At 39.4% G+C, this 25,843-nt stretch overlaps 1 protein-coding gene across 1 annotated transcript in view; it reads right to left on the reverse strand.

Annotated features, from left to right (window-relative positions):
- Positions 1 to 998: 998 nt before the first annotated feature.
- The window catches only part of MYOZ2 (myozenin 2), a 39,691-nt gene continuing 14,846 nt past the window's right edge, over positions 999 to 25,843 (reverse strand). Inside the window, exons 4-6 of the mRNA XM_089525885.1 lie at positions 21,093 to 21,222; positions 15,604 to 15,787; positions 999 to 3,913 (exon numbers count right to left, since the gene is read on the reverse strand). Of these exons, the coding sequence (XP_089382011.1) occupies positions 3,679 to 3,913; positions 15,604 to 15,787; positions 21,093 to 21,222 (549 nt within the window). The 3' untranslated portion in view covers positions 999 to 3,678. The remainder of the gene's footprint in view (positions 3,914 to 15,603; positions 15,788 to 21,092; positions 21,223 to 25,843) is intronic.

Here is a 25,843-nt window from a genome sequence, read left to right on the forward strand (position 1 = left end):
ATATGGGTTCTTCCTGACACCTGTTGAAAGATTGCCTTGCCCTGATTTTAAGCATATTATTACTAGTCACCCTTTTGTGCAGTTATCCAGAGAATATATTATTGTATTGAAAAAGAGAACATCATCTAGTACACTAAAATAAACTATTATACTCAGCTAAAGTATATGCTTTGAATCAATAAAACTTCGGTAAGCACTCACTAAATTCCCACTGATTTCTTGTGAGAACAGGGGCTTTTCCCATCCGTGAGTTGTATGGTCACTCCCAGTGCAACTTGGAAATGAAATTGTATTACTTCTATTTCTAGAAATTGGCCCACATAGGGTACATTTATGTGTGGTGGTGCGGGTAGCAGGGCACAGAACATTAGCACTATTATTCTGCTTTAATTGCCATGATTCATCCTGTGAAATCCTGAGATTTGTGATTTAAGAAGGGATGCTTAGAGTTCTCAGCCAAAGGGTTCTAGTGCCCCATACCTCAGGGATATATAGGATGCAGCCATGGCAGTTAAAGTGGAATAATAGGGCTATAATTGCATAGGGTGAAAGAGCCCAAAGGGAGAGACCACCACACTTTTTAAAGCGTTTTTAGTGGGGGGGGGGGTGTTTTATCTAGTGTTTTTAACTTGAAAACATTCCTTAGGATTCTGGGTGCTTTGGAGGCCACACAACAGCAGCCATACTTTCTCCATTCCTAATGTACCTCTGTTCAGAACAAATAGTTGGATTCAGCATAATAATTTCCCTTTGCTTGGAGTAAAAGAGAATCCTGTTCTCATTAAACTATGACCCTTCTGCTTTTTTTGTACATCCACATTCAAGACTTTTGCAGCCATATAGAGAAGCAAACTAACAGCATGATCCTATACACATCTACTAGGTGTATGCCCCATAAACCTCCATTCGATTTGTGACCAAATAAGTGTATATAGGATGCAAATCAGCATATATATATATATATATATATATATATATATATATATAATCTTGCCCTGTTCTTTTAAAAGAAATTTTGTACATGGAGTACACTTAACTTGAACTTCAAAATTTTCCTGTTGTCCATCATTTGCTCAAATAAATATATCACTTATAACCAAATTCTAGAAAATTTAGAAATGTGTTCCACTGAGTTTAGTGAGACATATTGCCAGATAGGTATGGATGGACTAATCTCTGCAATGGAATCTAGCTTCATTCTGTCTATATTCAGTAGGGTTCACTTCTGTGTAAGCATGCGTAGGATTGGATTGCATACATAAGATTTTCAGAAGTAAATGCTGTTTACTCCTACATAAAATTATAGTCACCCTGTTTGCATTTGTTAGACTGCATGACAGATAGAATGTGTAGAATCAAAGACGAGGAAGATTATGCAAGCCACATCTAGAAAGTTACAAATGAAACAAATCTGAAATAAATGCAAAGGTTGTGGTCCAGGTCAAGGTATGAAGAAGGAACAGTCATGTGTATATACTGGACCGAAGATTGAACAGGAAATTTAATCAACCTTAAAATAGGAGTGGGCAACTATGGCTGTCAAGGTATTGCTGACTATCAAGTCCCATAATTCCTCATCATTGCCTATAAAGATTAGGACTGATGAGAGTTAAAGTATAAAAATCTCTAGAGTACCACCCATGCTCTTAAGGCTGAAGATTTAAGGCAAGTGTTAGATAGGGAAATGTCATTAGCATCAGTAGGAGACAAAGCAAGAATCAGGCTGGAACTCTGCTGGAGGAGGCAGATTGAGAAGATAGCAGCATAGACTTTGAGTGTCTTGTTTGGGAAGGAAGCAGCAAGATACACATCAACCTTTGAAAAAGCAGAGCGTGGCCTAGAAAAGGGATCAAAGAATGGACTAGAAACTAATCGAGCCGTTCTTCTCATTCTTGGCAATCTGAGTGGATAATTGGTTCTTGGAAAAAGCAGGCCTATTAACATTACATGGCTAGAATTTGTATCACATGAGCATTTACTACACCACTGATGATACAAAGGCCTTGGGCAAGTCCTCTAAATTTGAATTCTTTGCTCTACTCTTCTCATTAACTTTCTTTTATTTCCCAACAGTTTACAGCCTGGCTGCTTAAGAGTCCTCAGATGATGGAGATTTCTGTGTTCCTCAGAGCAGTGTCCCTGGTGTTCCTTCCAAATAAAGAAGGTGCTGAATTTGGAGCATAATACTTCTGATTCCATATCTTGCAGCAGAGAGATTCACATGTGCCAAGTCATGGCAACCTCATCAGAAGTGGGGAGAAGTGAGACCTCACTTTCATTATTTCATAGCATAGTCTCTCAGTTGTTTTGCACTTATTTCACATTATTTTTCAGAAGTTTTCTTTTTCATAGTCTTTCTCATTCACAAGTTTTTCATCACTTTTTCTGACTGTTCAACATATGCTTATGTATCTACTGTTTTAGATGACCCACTTCACTGCATCTAGTGAAGTGGGTGCTGGCCCATGACAACACTTGTCATAATGAATTTGCTTGTCTTCAAGGATGCCTCAGGATATGCTTTTATTCTGTTGGTGTCATTTCTATGACATCTGGTCTTCATCAACTCTCTCTTGTAGATACATCAGTGTGTAGCACCGTCATAACAAAAATGCTTTTGAACATACAGATCAGAGAAGCATGCCATTTCTTAATAATTTACGCATGATGTTACATATGTGTACGTGTTACTAACACAACTATGTGTTCACATGACACACATACATGTATGTATATGGATGGATAGTTATATCTAGCTGGATCTATGATAAGTCTGGATCCACCACATATATTTTGAGTATTGCCACATAGTTGTGTATTGTGTGATTGGAAAATGGAAAAATATTTTGGACCTTAGCCAGGACCAGATCAATACACAGATCTGTTCACAGGTGAAATTCAACATGATACTATGTTGTAAGCAACATTTTTCTTGGGACATGTAACCAGAGCATTTGCAAGTTATCTTGAAATGTGATCTAATGCTCTTCTACAGGCTTTCAATGTATTCTTGTGCCATTCATATTATATTTTGATTTTTTTTAATGCTACCAGTTTGCAGGATATACAACAGAAGAGTTTCATAAGGAGGATGCATACAGTCATCGGCCTTGCTATTGTTATTTTTATGTACAGCCTGCTATACTTTTGCTTATAGAGACCCTTACTACACAAAATTACCACCAGTAATACAATAATTTTATAATAGAAACAGATCTCACCATTATTTCACTATTATATCTAATACATTGACATTCTTTAACTGGAAACAATACTCCAACTTATTTTTCCATGTTTCTGTTGACATTTCTGCATGCAAATTTGCCCACTCCAGAACTTATCGACTAATAACATTGGTGTAATTTTTATCATAACCGCCCCCCTCTCAAAATAAACATGCAATGGTTTAAATTAGACTTTCCTTTAAAAAATAGAAAGAGAAGGGGTTAGAATGGATAGAAATAAAATGATCAGAAATGTGTTTGAAGGGTAATGGCCATGTTATTTTATTTGTGTTAGCTCTGCAGAAGAAAATTAACTTCAGAAAAATATTACAGCATTAGATGTTATTACATTTCAGCTAGATAAAATTTCATGTTGGAACAGAAATAGTATTTATTTAGAGATCAGAATACCATCATGTTGGCAGGGATGAGTGATGCCTATTCCATGTTCTGTTCACAGATCATCTGTTTCTGGAACACCATTGACCTCCGTTGGTTGAATAGATATCATTATGGGAATATTCTCAGAGGTCCATCCTTTAGGAGTCCTGTTGAAGCACCTCCTGGTAGAAAGTGGATTGGCAAGGACCATGAATCGAGGATCATTTAGTAGCAGAAAGTTGAAATCTGGAACTTTGAACTTAACCAGTTTTGATGCTCTCTCAAAACCACCAAAAGGAGTGGCAACTCTGTAAAAGGTAGGAGGAACAAGAGTAAATCAGAAATAAATCCAACCAAATACTTACTCACTTTCTAGCTCTTTAGCTGTGTTTGTTTTATTTCACTGGTTAGATAAGTCAATAAAATCCCATTTTACTGTTGGATTGACCTGATGAAGACGACTATGCATAAAAACAAAATATGCATAACAAAAATACACATTATCCAAGATTTTGCAGAAAGACTGTGACTACTGGGTCTTGTAACAAGAAGGTTAAGAATCCAGTTTTGACTTGCAGTAAAATACATCTGCAAGCTTAAATCCAGCTGTTGGTACTAGGTAGAGTAAATACATTTAGTTTAGTAAGTCAGCATTTATGTAAGTTCCATTGATTGAGTTAGTCTACTCTTTTTGAGACTAAAATTTGGATTTAAGCTGAAGCATATAAGTATTCCATTTTCTTGACTAACACTTATGTCTGAACTGCAATTAACAGATTACTTGAAAATGCAGGGGGAAAAACTGCACCCGTTTTAAGTGTGTTGGCATAGAAATAAGAAATAGTTGAAACTCACTGAAGCAAAAGCATGTTTGTGGTGAAATCTCTTATTAGAAATTGCAGCACAAAGTTGTTACACTAGAATCCCTGCCTGAATCCAACGAGGTTCATTAGTGTTAACATTCCTTGGAGGTAAATTATTACTTGCGCCTTTAGGCTATAGTTCTGAGAATAATTATTGAAATCTGGTTTTGTTGATTGAATTTTAAACCTTACAATGAAACCACAGGCAGTTTTTATTCGAATGCTATTCATCTAATACAGGGGTAGGCAATCTTTTTGAGCCGGGGGCCGGGTTGCTGTCCCTCAGACAACTGGGGGGCCGAAGCCAAAAAATAAATAATTAAATAATTTTTTAAAAAAATAAATATATAAATAAACCAGGACAAATGTAGGACAAAATTTTCAAATGGAAGACACTTTTTTTAAAAAAATGGAGGACACGCAAAAAAATTTGCTGATTTTTTAAAAAAATGTTAATATAAGTGCATGTTTCTGAGGCTTCTATAGACAATTGCCCCCCAAAGGCCCCGGCGGCAATCGGCGGCAGGACCGGGCTGGGGCCGGTCCCAAGGCCTCGCCGGGCCGCATCCGGCCCGCGGGCCGCAGGTTGCCTATCCCTGATCTAATACAAATGGATCAGTTTTTTTAATGGGTCTGTTCTGGATTTTAATAATGCATGTTTATATACCTTCAAGTCACTTGTTCACTTAAGCAACCCCATGTCATGGGATTTTCTTAGGCAAGGATTACTCAGAGGAGGTTTTGTAATTTCTTCCTTGGAAATATACCTTACAACACTTATTAGTAATGGCCTCCCATCCAAGTACAACCCAAGACTCACCCTGCTTAGCTTTCAAGATGAGATAGAATCTGGTGCTTTTAGAGTATTTAAGCAAGCTATATATGTTTATTGGACAGATGAACCTCTTTATCCATGGATTCTTTATCCAAGAATTCAAGCAACCAGAGAGCAAGCGAGAGACCATTTCACTATGCAACTGTATTTAATGGGACTTGAGCACTCACAGATTTTGGTATCCATGGAGGTTCCTGGAACCAAACCCCAGCATATACTAAGGGCCCACTGTAATTGTTTTTGCCTCTTTTTGTATCCTTTGAGTACTAATATTGGGGGGAAATCAGATAATAAACAAACAGTAATAACAACAGTAATACAAAGCAACTTCCTACATTAAGACCTTAGTCCTAAACCTACTTATTAGAACAATCTATTCCCGTTAAACTTGTAGATTACAGCTCCCAGAATTCTTGACTATTGGCTATGCTGAGTTGTGCTGATGGGTGACAAAACCCAAAATATCTGAAGAAATCAGATCAGAGTAGACTAAACTAGTGGTTCTTAGCAAATATGCACAAAATTGTAATAACATTCACTGGGAACTTGCTGAGACTGTTAGACACAGTAAAATAGGATGCATGTATTGGTACTCTCCAGCATTGGTGGGTGTTGAATGCTATATCCAAAATACAAATACTTTGGGGATTATTGGTCAATTTAGCATGTTGGAAGATACAGCCGATAGTTCAAACTTTGTCATCTTCAGTGAAAACTCTATAAAGTATTAAATAGGGAAATCCTAACTCAAAAGTCACATCAGTTAGGCACAAACCTCTTCTTCCATCAGAAATTCGCTTTTGTCAGTAAATAATGCTCTTCTGCCAACAGAATCCTGTTTTGGTAACTGCCTAAAAGATCTTCTAAACAGTGATCTGCTAGCAGAACAACTCTACTAGGTGAGATCGGATGACAGAATAATAAAGCAGGGATCTGATGACAGAATAATAAAGCAGGGAAGGTGAAGAAGAAGTAGAGTGAAGTAGTAGCCATGTTAAACCTATCTGAATCTCAGGGACGCAATGTTGATGCAACATAAGAGCCTGGTAAAGGTAACACTAAATAGTTTCCATCTTCCACAGGCTCTAGTGGGAGCAGTTTTGATTCAGCACACTCTCAGCTGGCCCCAGGTCATTTGGGCCATTTAGGGTTGTATCCTTCATTGGAAAACATGGGAATGATATCTACTTATAAATCTGCTTTCTATCACAGGGCAAGTCTACACAGGCCAAATGAAGCAAATCCCCCCACTCATAGTAATCTGTCTTCACAACACAGGGCCATATTCCTGATTTGAGTGCAGACTGCCTTCACTATGTAAAGCCAGTTCTGCACCAAATCTGCCCTGTCCTCCACTTAAACCAGTTTTTAAAAGCTACCTTTGGCTCCGCATTTTGCAGGAAAATCAGGTGGCTGTTTACCCACACATCCCCACTGTGTTGCCCTCTGCCTCTGGCACTAGTCACTCCCTCTGAGGTTACAAGGCTCCTACCCATATGAGTGAGGCTGGGTGCCTTGGTTTTTTACCTCAGAGGGAACAACTCATGCCAGGGGCCTGGTGACACTATGGAGTATGGAGGTAACAGGGGAATCCAGGGAAGTTCAAGGTTCAGTATACTTCAGGAGCAGCCCAGAGTATTCCAGTTGGTATAGATGAGTGCACAGAATCCAGAGAGAGAGCTTGATTAGCCAGTTTTAGTATAAGAAGACATGAAAGAATTCAGTCGAACTTTTGAGACTCTGGCCTCCAGTCATAGTCCAATGCTCAAACTACTATGCCATGTCAAAAATCAGAAATGATGTGAAGGCACACAACAACAAGAGAATACCACTAGTCTAGATAGACCAATGGTATGCTTCAGTATAAGGCTATTTCATATGTAAGTTTTGTTTCATAACCCACTGTCCTCATTTCATAATAACACTGCTAAAAATATACACATGGCATGATCTGTCTGGCTCCTTGACATCATCCCAATTTTCCAATGCAGTTACTGATAATGAACAAATTAAACAGTCTCTGATATAATAGACATATTTGGACAGTTGTGAAAACTCTATACTTTTTTTTACATGCTGAAAGTAGTGCTGTCTAATTACACTATGGTACACCTAGTTCGTTTGGTAAGGATACATATTTATACACTGGATAGATGTGCACAGGAATCAACAGAAAGAGAAGAGTAATTAATTAGTAAATCTTCATGTATGGCAACAGTAAATCCCTTAAAGCAATCCTTGGGATGATGTCAAGGAGCTGTAATGCCCTATATTTCATGAAACCTAAACATGTAATTTGAGGTCTGACTCACTGTGTGCAATCAAATTGCAGTGCCAAAACACACACAAACACACACTCTGCTCACTGAGTATAATAGGAGTGTGCAGGGTGGGGGATTTCAGCAGAAAATTGGCTCAGCTTTGCTTTCTTTCACCAGTTTTGTGATTTGTGAAACTGGGTGAACATCCATCTGTAGAATAGTTACATAATCAAGAGTGGGTCATTATATATAACTGTAGCCTAGCTGTGCCAGTATTCATAAAACTATAGTCCAGTTTGTGTGTCTCGGATCTAGCCTAAGAAGCCCCTATATTGATCAAACCTTGTGAACAGATAAAATGTTTAAAATACAGTTTTGGGAAACACTATTTAGTTTTATTACATGGAAAAAATCACCATCACTATATAATATACATAAGATCCAATTGTTAGCATCAGTGATATTAGTCAGCTAGTATCAGGGAGAATATGTACTCTGCAGCAGCTTCCCTTGCAGTTGAAAATTCTTAAATGCTTATTTCTACTGTCTTGATCTCTCCAATTTTACAAAGGTCCAAAACACATTACAGAAATAATCCAGTTAGAGACCATTTTAAGTGCCCTGGCTCAGTGCTAGGGAATCCTGGGAACTGTAGTTTACTGTGGCACCAGAGCTGTCTGACAGAGAAAGCTAAATGTCTCACAAAACTACACTTCCCAGAATTCCCAAGCACTGAGCCAGGGCAGATAAAGTGGTCTCAAACTGGATTTTTTCTGCAGTGTGTTTTGGACCAAAGTTAACAACAGTGTAAAGCTGTTATTCCAATGAGCATCAGCTACCCAGCAGAACTGTTGGGAAAAATATACCAAAGATGCCATTTGGCTACAACTCCAAGCATTCCTGCTCAGTATAGCCAGTGGTGTGGAATGCTGGTAGTTGCAGTCCAATAAACTTTAGATAGCTGCATTCAGAGCAGTGTGCTCACTCCTGCTGTATACCATGGTTCAGCTTAATATGAATAGTGAGGAACAATTTGTTGTTGTTGTGTGCCTTCAAGTCATTTGCAACTTATGATGACCCTAGGTCAGCCCTATCATGGGATTTTCTTGGCAAGTTTTTTCAGAAGTAGTTTGCCACTGCCATCCTCTGAGGCTGAGGGAGTGTAACTTGTCCAAGGTCACCAGATGAGTTTACATGGCTGAGCTGGGATTTGAACCCTGGTTTCCAGAGCTGCTTCTACTGGCTCCTAGTGAGGAAAAAACCTCAGGCTTAATAAATTTGTTCTGCACAGAGAGAAGGTGGGAATTTGGGTACTCATGGCCTGTTATATTATCTAATGCAAAAAATTGCAACCAGAGCTAACTATAGTCGATTTCAAGCAAACCATGTTTAACTGTAGGTTGTGATGCTGGTTTACTGAAAGTAACCATAGTGGTGTTAACTACAATTCTAGTCCAGACAACACAGTAATTTGTGGTTAACCAGAAAGTGGAAACTAATGTTTCTGGTCTTTCTCTTTTCTGTACAAGGAGAGGTGGTGGTCAGGAAGGAGCTATGAAAGCCTGACACTTGTGACTTGCTCAGTTTGTGCTAAACCATGATCTTCTGCCATATGCAAATGCAGTCCGAGTGAGAAAATTAAGCTTAAGAATGCTGAGCTTGAAGTATTCAAGGAGGGAAAAAAGAAAGGTGGAATTGTGAATATGAACAATTAACTACTCTGTGTGCAGGGATACTAGATGCTTGCCTATACAGAACCATTTTCTTTTTATAGTAATTTCATTTTTCTCTATTAAAGGTTTTATATTCTCAGATTAGAGTTTGGAGCTAACAGTTTTGGAGAAAAAATATGAGCACACGCTTTTCTATACAACAGAAATGCAAATTTTAGAGACTGGATCTTTTGCAGACAATGAATAGCTAATAACATCACTATTAAGGCATGATGTGATAATACAGCATTATAAATTATATTTAAATCCAATTGGTATTCTCAACTGGAATATATATATTGAATTAATTAGATTAATATGAGTGTTCACTTACTATTAAAGCAAATGGTAGAATGGATTTATCCTTGCTGGATTTAACAGTTGGATTTAGTCCATTCTATGCTGTGCGCACCCAGGTAAATAACCAAAGGTAAATTAATTTCAGTTTCATAAAAAAACAAAAACAAATTCTGCTCATAAAATTAATGCTTAGTGTCCAGAATTGTTGGAGAACATTTTGAGTATTTTCCTTGTGGAATAAGTGGATTAAGAAGTTGTAGTGCAAATGGGGTCCTTGACAACCTGAAGGAGATGTTCATAATTTGTTGGATTAGGTTTGTTGCATGTAGATTAGTAACACACAGGGATACCCAGATGGACTGGATTCCTTTAGTGCTTTGAAAACAATTCATTTGAGGAAGGGCACTTTGTTTCTCTGATGAGGCAAAGAGGCATAACCAGTCAAGCCTGTTTACTGGTACATCTAGGCATTTTACAGTGCCTCAGTTCTCACACAGAGTTCTATTTTGGAGGTTTGTCCTAATAGGGGGGAAAAAAAGGGGGGGGCTAGGGATGGAGAGAGAAGAGTGGAGGAAATTTTTCCCCCAGTTACTTCCATCAGTTTTTTTTTTTTAAAAAAGCAGTGAGTAAAGGGAGTTTGGTGATATCTTTAAAAGAGAGGTGTATCATGAAATTCTTCCACAGTGACCAAGTGGTGGTCCTTTGTTGTATTGCAAAGGCTACATCTGGTGTTTGGGCAGGAGACACAAGGGTATACAAGGGAGAAAGAGAGTTTCCTTATACACACACACATACATCTTAGCACACAGATGAAGAGATTTTAAATTATTGTTCCTGTTCACTGATACCTCCAAATTGCTGAGGTAGTGTGGAGGTGATTATCTGCCACTTGAAAAACGTGGTCCCAGAAACCAGGTGGTGGGCTCACCTACTAGGCAAATATGTGCGAGTCACACAAAGAACAGTTCACAGCCTTAGTTGGCCCAGAAACATGGTTTGTGTACCTCTGTCCTGTGGTGTAACATTTTCTTTTCCTAAGAAAGATTTTTCAAGGATGAAAAATGTTGCTAAAATTCTGAAAAGAAGAGAGCATTTCAACTTGCCAAGAATTCTGGTACTATAAAACCAAGATTATTTCAGCTCGTTAACTGAGCTTGAGTTTACAGTTGTTCATACAGGCAATTAAATCCATGGATTTATCACCTTCTTCTCTTGTTCGTTTCCTGTTAACACTTACAGCTAATTGTGGGGCACAATATCTTAAGCATATACAGCTTTTGAGTATGGTAAGCCAATTTGTCATTGTTGTGTGCCTTCAAGCTGTTTCCATCTTATGGTGACCCTAAGGCAAGCCTATCACAGGGATTTCTTGGCAAGGTTTGGTCAGAAAGGGTTTCCTTTGCCTTTTTCTTGGTTACGAGTAGTGGGTGACAAGCCAGGTAAGAGAGTGATCAGGCATCTTAAGCCCATAACTTGATAGACTTGCATATCATTGATTGTAAAGACTCTTGACTATATGTTTTTATGTACTTTGAGAATTGTGGTTTTATCCTATCTGTATGTATTAACACCCCAGTTGTACACCGCTTTGATCATTGGAAAAGTGGTATAGAAATAAAGTTTTATTATTATTATTATTATTATTATTATTACTTGTTAGTTTCTCCGAAATTATCCCTGTTGCCTTACCAATCTGTCCTTCAATTGGTGGCACTATAATGTGGGCCACTGGGGAATTCTGTGAAGGTGTGGGCAACTGCGACCTTCCAGATCCTGCAACTCATATAATCTCTAACCATTGCCAGGTTTGTCTAGAACTGATGGAAACTAGTCCAGAAGAATCTGGAGGGCACAGCTGCCCATAGCAGTCTACATACAGGTCATATATTGGGTTGTTGTTGTTGTTGTTGTTGTTGTTGTTATGGAAGATGTTTCTCAACATTTGCTGAGCTATTTAGTTAATTTTAAACTTTATACTGTATTTTTGGATTTCAATGTTAGATAGGCTTTGTAGACCTTGTTTTAGTAACTGCAGCTTAGCATTTAGACTGTGTTTTATTATGCTTTTATGGGTTTTATCATTAGTAGTTCTGTGCCTTATTGTGGGTCCTGTTGTGGCACAGAATGTGAATCATGCTGTTTAGGAAAATAAATAAATGAAATAATAATAAAGAACATTTTCCTCCACAGGCTTTGAAATCCTTTTAGCTGTCTTCTCAATCCATTCCAGTTTGTATAGAATTGTCACAGTGGGACATAAACTCTACTCCAATATGGTAGAGCCTGATAACTGAGAGGATGTTGCAGCTCCATTCATTCTTTTGATACAAGCCTGTTACAAATACAAGCTGATTAGAAACATACAAAGCTTTGTTGGCATAGTTTTTCAAGTTCAAATAGTGGGGGTTTGATCACCAGTGACTGTGCCTTTGAGAAGGACTTAGAATTATAATTCCTGGAAATATTTCTTTCTGCAATGACACTGTGTGAACATAAAGGCTTGAGTCATATTCAGAATCTTCTGTCGTTATTATATCATTGTTGTCTCTTCAGGGTTACATCATTTGCATTTTCCGCAAAACTGCAATCAAATAAATTAGCTGTAATGTCTGCAGGCTACAAACCCTAAATATAGAAATTTGGTTTCTTGCCTGTAATACATTAAGAGGTGGGAAAGGCACAGAAGGGAATTTTTGTCTATGTGCATCCACATATTTCATTTCATTCATTAATTATTTTAATGTACATACTACCTTTCTTCCAGCATGAGGTCCAAGATGGCTTACAAAAAGGCTAAAACAAGATAAAATATGTTTTGTTTTTCTTGATTTTACCAGCAGGAGTATCTAAACTCTCTGTTTCTACCACCCCGTAACAAATTTGCTTCAAATGCCACTTTTTTTACTCCCATTGGCCTGTTACAGACTGCCCAAAATAAAGCTGCTTCAGGTCTCTTTGGAGGTATGCTATTTAAATGATGCATGGGTCCTAAGAGTCCGGAAGTCGCGCCAAAGCCACACTCCATTCCTAAGCACTGGAGTGCAGCTTTGGTGCAGCTTCCAGATTCTTAGGGTGTATGCATCATTTAAACAGTATGGCGGGGTACATACCGCCACTTTGCGGCGCTCTGCCGCCGCCGCCAGTAGGTCCGCGGGGGAGCCGGAGCCTTCACACGGCCCGACTCCCGCGCGGACCGAAAAAGAAGCTCCAAAATGGAGCTTCTTTTTTCGTCGCGTTTGCGACGTAGCGAGGCGCCAGGGGCGCGCTCGCTACGTCACAAGCGGCGCGACGCGTACGGACGCTCAGCGTCCGATACGCAAAGATGGCGGCGCCCATGTGGAAGGGGCGCCGCCATCTTGTACGTCTTCTATACGTACTAGGGTTAGGGGGGTGCGGAAGCACCGCCCCTTCCTAACCCTAGTACGTATAGAAGACGTACTATATGGCGGTATGTATCCCGCCTATACCTCCAAAGAGACCCGAAGCAGCTTTATTTTGGCAGTCTGTAACAGGCCATTGTTTGCCTGATTCTGAGTTAGACTTTTTCTGGGAAGTCTGTAATTACAAACTACTTCAGTTACAAGCGTATGCAAAATTAATCTCCTAAAATTCCATTTACCTTATTGTAAATAAGGCAACTTGTGTGCAAGATTGTAGCTGTGGGTATGATTCTTCCCCCCTGAAGAATGAAGTTATCTACCCTGTTGCCATCGATTCCCTGCTTACCCTTGAAGGCGAATGATTGTGCTTAGAGTTCTGTAATTGCATGGTTTTATTATGGGTTTTATCCTTTTATGAAATGTCTGTATGGTTTTAATTGTCTGTACACTGCTTTGATCTGTGGAAAAGTGGTATATAAATAAAAATTATTATTATTATTATTATTATTATTATTCAACCAACTGTTCATTCCTAGTGATTTTGATTAGAATCTAAGGGACACAGATATGCTGAACAATGCATTACATGAATGCACAATTCCCAAGTTTACATGGTCTTCACAGTCCATATTCATAAGAGAAAAAGAAAAGTGCAAAGCACGTAAGATCAAGGTTTAGGCCTTTGCCCATTTTCTGAACAACAATCTATGGTTATTTTGCTATGGCCAAATGCAAATTTTATTATGGGTATTTTATGTTACCATGAAATCATTTTGATCAACTTCTGTTGCATCATTTTTGAGACAAGCACATTCCCACAAAAGGCATGCTCTTCCTGGTTATTGAAAATTTCTAAATGGCCCATTGACCATTGAGTCCAACCCCTGCACAAAGTAGACCATCCCCAGGAGGTAAGCCTCTTTTTGAAGACCTTTCAAGGAACTTCTTGATGGTAAGTGTACATCTGCAATGGAACCAAATATCTAAAGAGGTGATGGAGTCTTCTTCAATGGGCATCTTCAAAAAAATGTTGCACAACTACTTGCTGGGGATGCTTTACCTGGAGTTCCTGCCTTGAGCAGAGGGGTGGACTCAGTGGCCTATGGGGCACTTCCAGCTGTATGTTTCTATCATTCTATGAATAACCAAAGATTGCATTAATCACTTTTCCTTGTTCTCCATCCTAACCAACTGGAGAGACAAGCTCCAAGGTGGTAAGAAGAAAATTGAGGATCAGCTACCTTTTCTACCCCGTAAGTTCAGGAAAAAGTGGAAGTATATCTCATATATTTTTCCACTTCTCTCACATGTGTGCGCTGAGAAGGGGTTTTGATAGTCTATAAGCAGATAATAGTGATACCTCCAAGAAGAATCAGAGATCCTTGGGGTAGGGCTGGTGAATTAGATTGTTCTTATCTCCAATACAGCCTGTAGTAGCCCTTTATTTGTCAACCATTATGCTCTGTATAGTTTTCTCTCATGGAGACATTAGTTTTCACTTATTTTGCAGAATGGAAAGGCAGGTCCTGAAAGGAGACACAGTCTCTTTTTCCTGTTTTCTGTAGCAATTGGCTACTTCTTTTCTGAGATTCTGAAGGGATTTTTTGTGTTCAGTTAGTCACTTCAAACTAAAAACAAGCGACTCATTGAGAGCACATACGCACATATATACACAGAGTGTCTCAATAAATGAAATTACTGTACCGAATATGAATAAACTTGACCCACAGCCTGGATATTTTCTTTTTAAAAATTTTTTCCAAAATACTTCCAGTCAATGTCAACATGTCTAGAGCTTCTGCTAAAATCCCCATGGCACTGTTTAACAGGTAAACATTATTTCCTGAGTTTATCTTCTTAGCATACAGTGCTCTTTGTAAGTGTTGCTGAGATTGTGGGTTTTGTAAGAATTTAAAGGTCATACTTATATCAAACAGAGATGCCACTCATACGGAAGGGCACCCCCAATAATCAGGTAGGTCTTTTGAGTTATATGACAATTGGAGGAGGGCACAAATAACAGAGTAGATAGCATAGATAATGTAAGGGTATCTATGGAAATCAAGTTTGGAATCATGTTTGTGGCACTACAGTTGTATTGCCCAAGCAGTTGTGCTTTTCCAAACATTATGTAAGTGTGGCCGTGTAGTACTGAAATCACACATCTTTCTCACTTTTAGTTTGGCAAAAGAGGAGCTAACAGAGGGAGAGTGTAAGACTGTGTCATCCTTAGCTAAGTGACTGCACAGCTGCTGCTGCTGCTGTGTTCCTTCAAGTCATTTCCAACTTATGGAGACCCTACGGTAAACGTATCACAGCTTTTCCTGGCAAATTTTCTTGGGGGGGGGGGGGGTGTTGATTTTGCCTTCCTCTCAGACTGAGAGGATGTGACTTGCCCAAGGTCATTCAATGGATTTCTATGGCCAAGCAGGGATTCAAATCCTGGTCTCCAGAGCCACAGTCCAATGCTCTAACCACTACACCATACTGGTTCTATACACTATGCTAAAATTGTATAGGAGCTTGATCAGGAAACATTTCTTCCACAGATAACCTCCCACTAGCACCTTAGGAGGATCCAAACTATAGTTTTGTCGTATTTCTTATTTCCCCTGTCTGATGGAACCCAGCAATGTTCCAAAATTACCTGTTAAAGCTCTTAAAGTCAGGCAGCTCTGGTTTTGCTTCTGGCTTAAACAATTTAGGGTACAAAGCCTCCAATAGCTCAGGGTCATTGCTGATAGCTTCTATCCAAGGTGATTGATAGTACTTTGGCACAGATGTGGTGTTGAACTTCTCAGGCGGGATTGTCTTCAATGGTCCAGAATACCCTTTGGGAGCAAAAATTATGCACCATGTTAGCAGTATCCCAAATCTCTCAATCTAACAATAAAATGTATTCATTCTCTCCATATCTCTTGTGTACCAGGTAAGATATTTTAAATTAACTGACACTTATGATTGTACAGTATCCCCAAAGTAATCTTATTTGGAAGAAAAGCGTTAAATTTTGTAGTATTTCTACAGTGATTATGAGTATACAAACAATATTTATTTATTTTTATTTGTTAAAATATTTCTACCATGTGTTATATCAAAAGATAAATGAGTGAGGCACAAAATCTTTAATAAATAAGGCATGTTTTTAATTGGTACCGATATGAAACCAGCAGTGGCCCTCAATTGGACCTCAAAGGAGAGGGCATTCTACAGTTGGGATGCCATAGATGATAAGCTCATCCACCACATCATCACACAGTTTATTGCACTTGCTGGTGTGACACAGAGAAAAGTCCATGCAGAAGATCTCAGTACTCAGGCAGACAAGAAGAAGGAGAGCTACTCCTTCAACTGTCATGGTTACAAACCATTTAGGGCTTTAAGGACCATTGGGCATTTTCAGGGTTGTAAATTCTCGGCTAAGCCATGAAACTCACTGGATGTCCTTGGGCAAGTCACATGCTCTCAGCTTCAGAGGAAGGCAATGGCAAACCTTCTCTGAATAAATCTTGCCAAGAAAACCTTATGATCAGTTTGCCTTAGGGTTGCCATATGTCAGAAATGACTTGAAAACACACAACAAAACTACTACTACAACAAAATGTTGTTTGATGTGTGGGACATCTGGCTGCAACATCTGTCACCCCATTAATTGATTTGGTTGATTTTTAAGTGTATCAAAAGCATAAGCTTATTGATAGTCACTGTATACTTGTTGGGATAAGAGGAAGGGAAAGGATTATAAGAGCCAAATTATTCTCATTTGTAATAAAAAAATTTTTTTTGAAAACTGACTTATTTAAAATGTAGCCCCAATCCTATTGGCTTCAAATAGAGTTCACCTATTGAATCCATGGGATTTCCTTATGTGTTAATTCACTGTTCAACAATTGAGTCAGTGGGCCTGCTGTAGTTGGGACTAACTAACAGATACAGGCCATATATTTCACATGCTCTGAGCTTCAAGGTTTAACTGTTAATTTCACTCAAAAACAAACCAGGCTGCAAAAGACTTTCAATAATCACTAATATTGACATGCAGAATTAGAAACCTCAAGCTGTTATGGAAGTGTATTCAACACATTTCTATCACTTGTATAATCTGCCCTGTAAAATCCAGATCATGAGAAACCAGTTTGGCTAGTTTCCAACAGAAACCAGTTGCACGCAAACCAAATGGCTGGTCTTTGGGATATGATGAGGTCACCTCCCCATATCCTCTGGTCCCAAAGCAGTTTTGTAAAGTTTAAAAGAAAAGAAAATCTGGGGGGTTTGCAAAAATAAAGACACAAATAGGGTTGCCTGAGTGAAAACTGGAGAGAGTTCCTGTGCCTTCACTGGTTGTGTAAAATAGGATATTTCAGCTGGTTCCTTATTACCTGGCTGTATGACAAGCAACAACTACTGAAATTCCTTCTTCTATACAACTGTTAAAAGCAGAGGAGTCTTGTCCAATTTTCAATCTGACAACCTTAGATGCAAATGCTGAATAAGATAAACATGCAATGGACTTGAAATATTAAGTTTAAAAGACAGCCTGCTTGTCTGGAACATGAAGGAATAAACTGATCAGAAAATGTGTGCTATCTGGGAGCCAAGTTCATCCTCAAACAGCAAATAACAACAGCATTGACTCCCATTTCTCTTTACATCACTAAGCACTCTAAAATAGCACTGGCCTAATCCACATATTGGGCTAATCCGCATGCCATTCAGGGCATGTATCTATGAGAGAGCAAAAGTGCATTTTAACATGATCATATTTTCCAAATGTGACATGCATCTACTAACTAGTTAAGTAAAGGACATTTTAACCTATTAATAGAAACACCATTAAGTTGGTAGAGGCATGGGGAGATTTATGCAGCAGGTACCCCAATTTAAAGCACATCATATCTTAGAAAAATTACTTATTTAGACTGCCACTCCCAGATCCCTCAGTCAGGTAAAGTGAGTTCTGGTCCAAAAATGTAACTTTGCCAAGCTCTCATACACATCATAATTGATCACGCCTATCTATGTTTACTCAAAAGAAAGCACCACTGTCTTTAATGGGATTCAAAGACATAGCTGTGTTAGTCTGGGTCAGTATGCAAAGGGATTTTTTAGCACATTCAAGACAAACTGAGAGAAGGAGGTTGGTAGCATAAGCTCATGTATTCAATGGAGTTTACTTTCAAGAAAACGTACATATTTTGTTATCTTAATTTAATAAATATGTTCATAAGCTACTTTGTAGAATCCATTATATCATGGTTACCAGTGGAGGGAAAGGTTGTACTCAGTTTATAAATGATTTGCTAGAAATTAACACTTGTTTTTGTAAGGGCAACAAAGAGAAAATGCTCAGTACAGTACTTCCAAATAAAAGAAGCAAGTGTCCTTGCAGTGAGAGGTTTAAATTACAGTAGAATCTTGTATAAAGGTTTCCTTTCAAGCATTCTTTCACTCACTTCAGAATTGCACATGAAGACAAAATGTAACTTAAATGATACTGTATATGTTATCTACTGAAAGATATGGCCTAACAATGCCAAAGAAGGATGATTTTATACAGCTTGTTATGCATGACATCAGGGCACATTAGCCTTTCTTAATCTTGAAACTCTATTCATCTTGTGTGGTTTCATAGAACAAAGCAATTGAAGCTTTGGTAGAGCTAAATCAAGGAAAAAATTTGCATTCAGTAAATCATTCAATCTCAACTAGTGATTACAAAATGTTTCCCCATTCAGTGCTGGATTTCATCCCCCAGCATTACAAATGGTCAGAGATTCTGGGAGCTATAACATTTGGAAACCCAGGGAACAACTGTGCTACAGCATAAAGATCTAAGCCCAATGATTAAAATGACAATCTAATAGAACTGGGACCTTTCCAGACAATTTATATGTTTCTTTATTTATTTTGTTGTTGTTATGTGCCAGTGTGGTGTACGGGTTTGAGCATAGGTTTAGAACTCTGAAGAGAAGGGTTTAAATCTCCATTTGGCGATGGAAACCCACTGGTTGGCCTCAGAGGAAGGCAAAGGCAACCCGTCTCTGAAGAAATCTTGCCAATAAGACCCTACGATTCATCTGGATCTCCCTGACTATTGCCTATGATGGCATAAGCAATGGCAAGATAACTTCTTTGTACCCAGACAGGTTGGTAACACTGTGACTTTTTCAGATATCATTAGACTGCAAGCTCCATCACTTCTACTCAACCAATGCTGAGAGATTGTGGGAGATGCTCTTCAACAGCATCTGGACTTGCCCACCTTGCATAATACTGTAGTAACATTCCCTTCACTTTTTGTTTTCATACTCTGTTAAAAAAACAAAACATAAAGCTGCTTTATAATGAGTTAAGCTGCTGATCCATGCAGTCCAGTACTGTTTACTTTGACTGGTATTAGCTCTCCATGGTCATTGTTAAGGGTCCTTCCCATCACCTGCTATCTGATCGTAACTAGGGATAATGGGAATGCATGTAACAGAGGCCTGGTCCAGACTGACTCTTTGCGCTGCCTGGCCACGTACTAGGGTTGCCTGCGGGTGGAGCGTCCACACGCCCTGCAACCCTAGTATGTGGCGGCGGCGTCATCATGGCAGCCTCCCATCTACATCGGGGCTGCCATGATGCCGGCGCCCCTGCTGAGCGCCCAAATGTGGCACACAGGAAGTAACATCATGACAGCACCACTTCCTGGTTGCGGCGCTGCAAAAAAGGAGCTGCTCTAGGAACTCCTTTTTGTTGTGGCGCCACAAGCTTTGTTCCCATGCGGCAACCAGATAGCCATGGGAACAAAGCCATGGGAGAAAGGGGCCGGGCGGCCCTTTTCTCCCATGGCTGCGCTTGTCAGGGTGTCCTGGGGCATGAAGCCCCAAGGATACCCCTTTTTGGGACCATAGAGAAGCGGCATTTTGCTGCTTTTCCTTGGTCCCGAAAAGTGTCGGATTGGGGCCTCTGGGCTGCTGCCCCCAGCCCAGCAAGAAAAGGGGCAGGTGCAGGCTACCCCTGAAGGGGTGGTCTGTACTGTGCCAGAGTTTGGAAACAGTTGCTTTTGAAGGGAACCACAGCTCCCCTAATCAGCATTCTGGGAGCAGTGGACAGAAAATTTTTCCATGCCTCAGTGCTCCCTGTGGTGCAGTGTTACCTAAATTTTGTCATGCAGACTTAATTGTTTTCATCTTAAAATATGTTCCACTTTGCTATCCTACAGTTGGAGCATTGGTAAAACTTTGGTTATAAAACAATGAAGGAACATGAACAACAGCACAGAACAATACACCCTTTTAGACTAGAAAACTAGATACTGTGTTGCTGATGCTCCATCGAGGCTACTGTGACTATGGCAATATAGGTAAAATATGGTAGTTTTATTTGTCTTGCAACTGTGGGAAAATAGACATTGTAAAAGTGCTGCTCACTCCCCAACCTGCTTTTTTCTTATTTTGCCACTGTTCGTTTCACAGTTGTCACAGGCATTGTGATTCATTTATGCTTCTTCCATATTGGTGTGGAATATGACAATTGGAGTGGGCCCTTGGTATCCACTGGGGCTTGGTTCCATGACCCATCCCCATGGATGCTCAAGTCACCATCTTGAGGGAGAGAGAGGCAGGCTAGCTCCACCAGGCCTGCCTGGAAGAAGACAAGCCCTCCCTCTGGTCCATCTGCCTTGGTCCAGGCCTCAGAGGGAGAGAAGAACTGCTGAACCTGATCTCCTCCTCCCCTCACCATTCCTTTCTCCTTTTGTGTCATGTCTTTTAGATTGTAAGCCTGTGGGCAGGGAACCGTCTCTTATCCCCTCTGTTGTAAACCGCTCGGATTCCCAGTGATTGGGCGGTATATAAATAAATCCTATTATTATTATTATTATTATTATTATTATTATTATTATTATTATTATGTCCTTTGTATAAAATGGCCAAATCAAGGTTTGCTCTTTGGATTTTTTAAAAAATATATTTTCAAGCCATGGTTGAATCCGTAGATATAGAATCCGTGGATATGGAGAGCGAACAATTATCTGTTCTGTGAAGGAATTCTTTTTTAGTATTGGTTTTCATGCTGCCTGAATTACTTTTTCAATACTTAAAAAAAAAACAGATGGCACATGAATGCTTGAAAAGCTGGATGCTGACTTACCTGGGGCAATGGTTTCAGGATTTGGTGGGCTGCGTGGATCAGGTGTATTTGGAGGTGTTACTGGTGCATGCTGCTGGCCAGCATCCATGCCACTAGTATCCAGTTGAACACACTGTATGATCTCACTGCGCTGCATTTGAATGGGAAGAAACAGCACAGCTATCAGGAGCACAATACAAAGACACCAAATAACTTCAAAACAGTACCACCCATTGCTTGGCTTTTCCTAACTGGGAACCTGATAGTAGCTGTCCCATTTAAACTTTATTGTTTTCTGATCACTTTTTGCCTTCCAGCTTTGGTACCACAGACTCATAATCTTTGCAGCACTCTCATGGTGCCAGCTGGTGAAGTATTATTCTTGTTTTAGAGACGTGGAATGAAGATGCCACAGAGATTAACCGGCTTTCTAAAGCTAGAATAGAAAGTATCTGGCAAGCTGGGAATGACAGGCCTCTTGTGCTCTGGGCAAACTAGTTATCTAAACGAGAATATCCTTTTTCCTGAGGCCAAGGCTGTCAGATGGCCTTATTTTAAAATGCTGTACTCACTGTCCTCAAAAACTCAAATGAATAGCCCTTCTTTCAGAACCTCTTCAGGGCAATGGAACTGCAACAGAAAAAACAAAAATGTCCAAAATTCAACCAGCCAATTCAGCACTAGCCATGCTGGCTGAGGGATTATGGGATTTGTTGACCAAAAAGGTGACTTTTCTAAAGTCTTATAAAGAAGACGAAGCCTGCCATAACCAATGAGTGTTTTGGAGTTGGGGTCAAAATAGAGCTTCCCCCAAATTGTGCACAATGCTATTGCAGTGGGCCTGACTTTGAAGTTATCCATGAAATTGCTGGGAGATTTGAATACTATAGCTCTTTAATGTGAGCTAGCACAACTGAAGTGAGAGCATACCCTGCGGGGCTGGCAAAAGGCTAGGACTGGTGGGGATTTCAGCATAGAGATGAAAGGTATAAAATGATTTCAGTTTTATATAGGGGTTCTAGACAAGTCAGAATATTATGGACAGAGCAGAAATGTGTTTAAAATCTCTGGTAGGAAAAAAAATTGAATTTTCCAGCAGCTAACAGTTTGACTAAAGTGATGTGAGAAAATCACTTCCGGCACAGCTTTCAGCATATGCTGAAAGCTGCATATGGCGCGCCAGTGTAAAACATGGGCACACTGTATTTGTATTTAACATTTTAATGCTTTGTACTGTTATTAACTTGTTCTGTTTTAATTTTGTTTTTTTAAATTTAGCTACTTGGAGTCCCTATAGAAGAAAGGTGGGATAACAACAACAACAACCCCAAACTCTATCCTAAGATCCTCAAGACAAACACTTCTCTCTGTCCTATCATTTCCTCAGAACCCTGGAGAGAGCCTTTTCTGTGACTGCTCCAATACTTCGAAATTCCCTCCCTAGGGGTGTTAGGATGGCTCCTTCCTTGCTGTCTCTTTGGTGACAAGTTAAGACCTTTTTATTTCAGCAAATTAATTTTTAACAAGGGAAGGGTTTTTGTGGTGCTATGCTGTTATTAATCTTTATTTTAAAGAAATGTTTTAAATGCTTTTAGTTCAGCTGTTAGTTTCATCTCTAGTTTTGTATGTTTTTCACTAGATGTGTTTTTAATTGTAATTTTCTGCTTTTGTAATCCACCTAGACTGAGGGACAGTGCTGCTGCTGCTGCTCCCTTGTCACTTTCATGATGTTACAGAGCTTCCTTAGGAGGCCTTGAACGTATACACTCTGGAGAGGGAAGTTCCTCATAGCTTAAGGAATTGAATGAGCTCTGCTGTTTTCCTATGACTAAACCTCATATTGTTGCAAAGGGTGTTTCTTGAACAATTAAAACAAATTGGAACTGACAAATCATTGTTGTAGTCTTGACAGGCTTAGCAGGAAATACCTTCCAAGATGGAACTTGGGGTTCCAAATGTAAATATAAAAGTATGCTGCTAGTAGAGAGATTGGCATCTCCCAGAATTTCACTCTTCTGTTTTATATGGTCAACCTACCTATGTCATTTGGATTTCTGATGACTGATTTTCTTTGCTTTGTTCTTACCCTGGAGGAGGCAAATGGCAGTCTCCAGACCCCACTCTCTAGGCTATTATACTACATTTGGGGAGCATTTGAGGCTCCCTCCCCTTTTAGGAGCCCTGGTGGCGCAGTGGTTAAATGCCTGTACTGCAGCCACTCACTCAAAACCACAAGGTTGCGAGTTCAAGACCAGAAAAAAGGGCTCAAGCTTGACTCAGGCTTGCATCCTTCCGAGGTCGCTAAAATGAGTACCCAGATTGTTGGGGGCAAATTAGCTTACAGTTGTTAACTGCTTAGACACTGCTTAGGTGGTATGAAGCAGTATATAAATCAAGCTTGTTTGTTTAAATAAGGACCTTTCTCCAAAGAGGAAATTACTGGGGCAGTATGCAGGCCTTCAGGGTCACACAGGAGAGCCGATGTGGCCTTGCAACTCTTGGCAATTGCCCATTCCTCCTCTACACAGTATCCATAAAGAATTCCTTGAACATCTCAATTTGTAGTGATAATAATAACTTTACTACATTAAAGTTCATGAAGGTTAATGACAGGCTGGGGATCTCCACCCTTTCTACTGGGTCATTAGTTCCCAAGACTGCATCCCAAGCCTTAATCATTGTTTCTTTAAACATAGAATTAGAGTTCCCAAAAATGTCAGAACCTTATTTTAGCCATGATATTGAAATGAAAAGATTTTAAGCAAAGGATGCCTTTGAATATGTATGTTTGGGTAAGGGAATAAAATTAAAATCTGATATTAGTAAAAGATACTAATAAAGCAGCAATCGTTAGCATTACAGTTCTCTTCCAGGTCGTGTAAATTACTAGTTATAGGCAACATGTTATTTGTAATAGTTTATTTCTTCGGGGATGAGTTACTTCTAATGTGTTTTATTCTCCAATAATGCAGTTACATTGTAATGGTAATTCAATAGAGGATAACTTCATTACCTTTGTAATGTATCTAATGTTTTAGTTATTTTTATAGTATGGGGTGTGTGGGCTCACTAAATAGTAGGGGAGGAATATCTCACATTTCAAATACTTGTTCACATTGTACTCTGTGCTTCTACATTTAGACACCCCCCGTAAACAGACAATACACTTAAAACAACAACAATAACAACCTGTTGCTGTAGCATTAACTAAATACTCTGAATCTTGGACTATCATTATAAGAAACTGCTTTTCCAAAAATAAACATTTGAGGTTTTTTTTCCAGATGCTGTCTACCTATAATGCAGAGAACCTTAGTATGTATATTCAAAATTCTGCACTCTTATTTTGGGAGCATTGTTAGGTTCTGGGACTTAGGTGGCATTTGCACTGCAGAAATAATCCAGTATGACCACACTTTAATTGCCATGACTCCATGCTGTGGAATCCTGGGATTTATAGTGTTATGGCACCAGAGCTCTCTGACAGAGAAGGCTAACAATCCCAGAGTTCCATCGCACTGAGCTTTGACAGTTAGTGATATCAAACTGCATTATTTCTGCAGTGTAGATGCAGCCTCAGAGGCAAAATGATGAAGAGTAAGAGAAGTTACACACAGAGAATTAAACAAGTTTTCTAAAATAGCTCCCACCTAAAAAAGGCAACAAAGCAAACCCTTTGTCTCTGTGGAATGCAGTAATGTTTTTACTGGCATTTGTTTGAACTGACCTGAATAACTTGGTGCTTTGCCATTAGTGAGTGATGATCACTGTAAACTACACCAGCGTATTTCAACTGATACTGAAAGCTTTAACCTAGTAGCACTAGCAGCATCTTCAGTGGTGCAAATGTTGGAAGTTCAGGATAAATTCAGACAGTAGGAATATACACCACACACATGCATCAAAAACAGCTGTACCTAGCTAAATATGCAATGTATTAATGACTGCAATCCTATCTGGAGTAAAGACCATTGAACTCAGTGATCTTCCTGACAACACAGGTTCAACCTGGGGAACACAATGAACTTTAACAAAAGCTCTTCAGAGAGCTACAGTTCAGGAAACCATGCCCTAGGAGGTGCAGCTTAGGCAGCGAAATATGTTTCATCTGAAGAAGAGATGGTTAAAGAATCATAGTATAGCCTTGTTTAAATATGTGAAAAGAAGTCATAAAGTTGGAGCAAGCTTGTTTTCTGCTGCTCCAGAGATTAGGACACAGAGCAATGGATTCAAACTAGAGATTCCATCTAAACATTAGGAGGAACTTTCTAACAGTAAGAGCTGTTGGACAGCAGAACACACTCCCTCAGAGAGTGGTGGAGTCTCCTTCTTTGGAGGTTTTTAAACAGAGTCTGGACGGTCATCTGTTGGGAGTGCTTTGATTGTGTATTCTGCATGGCAGGGTGTTGGACTGGATGGCCCTTGTGGTTTTTTTCCAACTCCATGATTCTGTAATTGGCAGGAGAAGATAAGAACTCCTCCACATTTTTTCAGTGCCAGCATTGGCCTCAACTGGAATTACCAAAGGAGATGGGGTTAGAGGACTTGTAGTTCAACAACATGTGAACAGCCACAGCTTCTGCACCCCTGCTTTAGATTGTAATAAAAACAACCTTGCAAATAAGATTGTTATCATTTAGACTGCTAGCATAAAGGAAAAACTATCAAAGAGGAGAAAAGCCCATGCTTGATGATTTTCCTCATTCTCTGATGTCCTCTGCTAATTGGTCATAAACAACAGTGACATTGTATCACTATTTTCCATAGCCAGA

This window comes from Sceloporus occidentalis, unplaced genomic scaffold (genome assembly GCF_023333645.1).
Source record: "Sceloporus occidentalis isolate IW3139 unplaced genomic scaffold, rSceOcc1.0.p SCAF_5, whole genome shotgun sequence".
Classification (NCBI taxonomy): Eukaryota; Metazoa; Chordata; class Lepidosauria; order Squamata; family Phrynosomatidae; genus Sceloporus; species Sceloporus occidentalis.